Raw genomic sequence first — 2,500 nt, 5'->3', positions numbered from 1 at the left:
GTGTTGGACTGCGAGGCCCTTGGGCACCCCACCCCTTCCATCTCTTGGCGCCTTTCAAAGATTGACGGCACATCTACTGAACTGCCTGGTAAGAGGAGGAGGAGGAGGAGGAAGAGGAGGAGGAGGAGGAGGAGGAGGAGGAGGAGGAGGAGCGGTCAGTGATGGTATTGTAAGGAGATGCAGTAATAATGTTAAAGGAGGAGGAGGAGGAAGAGTACAAGAGAAGAGGAAGAGGAAGAGGAGGAGGAAGAATAGTAATAGTAGTAGTAGTAGTAGTAGTAGCTAGATTTGTTGTAATAATAGTAGGAGGAGGAGGAGGAGGAGGAGAAGAGGAGGAGGAAGAAGAAGAGGAGAAGGATGGCTAATTATAAAAATTGTAATAATAATAATAGTAGTAATAATAATAATAATAGTAGTAGTAGTAGTAGTAGTAGTAGTTATATAATTCCGAAAAATAGGTTATCTGAGAGAGAGAGAGAGAGAGAGAGAGAGAGAGAGAGAGAGAGAGAGAGAGAGAGAGAGAGAGAGAGAGAGAGAGGTCAACATTGTTTATTCTTACGATTTTTCCTTTTAATACTGAAGAAATCCGATTGAGAGAGAGAGAGAGAGAGAGAGAGAGAGAGAGAGAGAGAGAGAGAGAGAGAGAGAGAGATGGTCAAGGAGGGTGGTGAGAGGATGAGTTAACAAGCTCTCTCTCTCTCTCTCTCTCTCTCTCTCTCTCTCTCTCTCTCTCTCTCTCTCTCTCTCTCTCTCTCTCTCTCTCTGATTTGATAACCTAAATTTGTATCAACACACGCACACACGAACACACACACAAACACCAAAAAAAGATAGCCCAAACTTACTCAAATGAATTTATTTTACCAAAACAACAAAAAAAAACACCTTTAAATTAATCCAAACACGAAAAAAACACATATTTTATCCTTCCTACACACGCTGCCTTGCCTTCCCACTCCAAACACGCCCAAAATACTTATAAAACTCGTCTGAAACTTACGAAAACAGCCCAAACACCCCAGAAACAGCCCAAACACCCCAGAAACAGCCCAAACACCCCAGAAACAGCCCAAACATCCCAGAAACCGCCCAAACACTCCACCAAACAGCCCAAATACCCCAAAAAATCTCACAAATACTTAAAAAACAGCCCAAACACTTAAAAATAGCGCAAACACACAGGAAAACAGCCCAAATACCCCAGAAACAGCCCAAACATCCCAAGAAACAGCCCAAACATCCCAGAAACCGCCCAAACACTCCACAAAACAGCCCAGATATCCCCAAAAAAATCGCACAAACGCCAAAAAACAGCCCAAACACTTAAAAAAGCCCAAACACTTAAAAACAGCCCATATATCCCAGAAACCACCCAAACACTCCACAAAACAGCCCAAATACCCCAAAAAATCGCACAAACGCCAAAAAAACAGCCCAAGCACTTATAAAAAACAGCCCAAGCACTTAAAAAACCAGCGCAAACACCCAGAAAAACAGCCCAAATACCCTAAAATACTCGTATGTAAGCAAAACACACTCAAAACAGCCAAACTTCGCAAGACACACTCAAAACATTGCTAAACTTAGCAAAACACGCTCAAAACAACTATACGTAGCAGAACACGCTCAAAACACACCCAAACACACCCTAAAACACACCTAAACACACTCAAAACACTCCCAAACACGGTAGAACACACCCAAACACGCTTAAACACACCCAAACACACCCAAACACGCTTAAACACACCAAAACACACCCAAACACACCCAAACACACGAAACACGCTTAAACACACCCAAACATACTTAAGCACCCCCAAAACACTTAAAACACACCCCAAAACACCCTTATTTCAACCAAAACACCCCGAAAACACCCCGAAAACACCCCAAAACACACCCACACTTCACCAAAACCCACCAAAAACACACAAAAAACGCATTCATATCATCCTTTCCCTTCTCACACACAGACTCAGACACTCAACCCTCTCTCACTCCCTCTCTCTCTCTCCCCCACACCAGGCGACGACCCAGCCTTTGCAGTTCAGGTGCGCGGCGGCCCTGAGTCTCACATGATCACTGGATGGGTGCAAATTATGAAGATTACAGAAGAAAATTTAGGCGTTTACTCTTGTGTGGCTACTAATAGCGAAGGAGAGGCACAGGCGTCCGCTACAGTGTCCCAGCTGAAGGAAGGTGAGAGAGAGAGAGAGAGAGAGAGAGAGAGAGAGAGAGAGAGAGAGAGAGAGAGAGAGAGAGGCTGGGAAGGAAATTAATGAACTGTGTGTGTCTTAAAGTGAGATAAACTGTGATTAAAGAGGTTTTCTGGTGTTTTGAAGTGTTTTTGGTGTGTTTTGGTGTGTTTTGGTGTGTTTTGGGGTGTTTTGGGTGTGTTTTGGGGTGTTTGGGTGTGTTTTGGGGTGTTTTGGGGTGTTTTGGGTGTGTTTTGGGGTGTTTTGGGTGTGTTTGGGTGTGTTTTTGGAGTGTTTTGGTG

The 2,500-nt window shown here is 44.0% G+C and overlaps 1 protein-coding gene across 1 annotated transcript in view; it reads left to right on the top strand.

Annotated features, from left to right (window-relative positions):
• Positions 1-2,500, top strand: part of LOC135096120 (insulin-like growth factor-binding protein-related protein 1) — a 7,740-nt gene that overhangs the window by 3,562 nt on the left and 1,678 nt on the right. The window contains 2 exon segments of the mRNA XM_063997381.1: positions 1-88; positions 2,029-2,202. The exon segment at positions 1-88 is cut by the window's left edge and continues 56 nt beyond it. Of these exon segments, the coding sequence (XP_063853451.1) occupies positions 1-88; positions 2,029-2,202 (262 nt within the window).

This window comes from Scylla paramamosain, unplaced genomic scaffold, assembly GCF_035594125.1.
Source record: "Scylla paramamosain isolate STU-SP2022 unplaced genomic scaffold, ASM3559412v1 Contig2, whole genome shotgun sequence".
Classification (NCBI taxonomy): domain Eukaryota; kingdom Metazoa; phylum Arthropoda; class Malacostraca; order Decapoda; family Portunidae; genus Scylla; species Scylla paramamosain.
The sequence above is the reverse complement of the archived record's forward strand: the minus strand, read 5'-3'. Positions and strand labels throughout refer to the sequence as shown.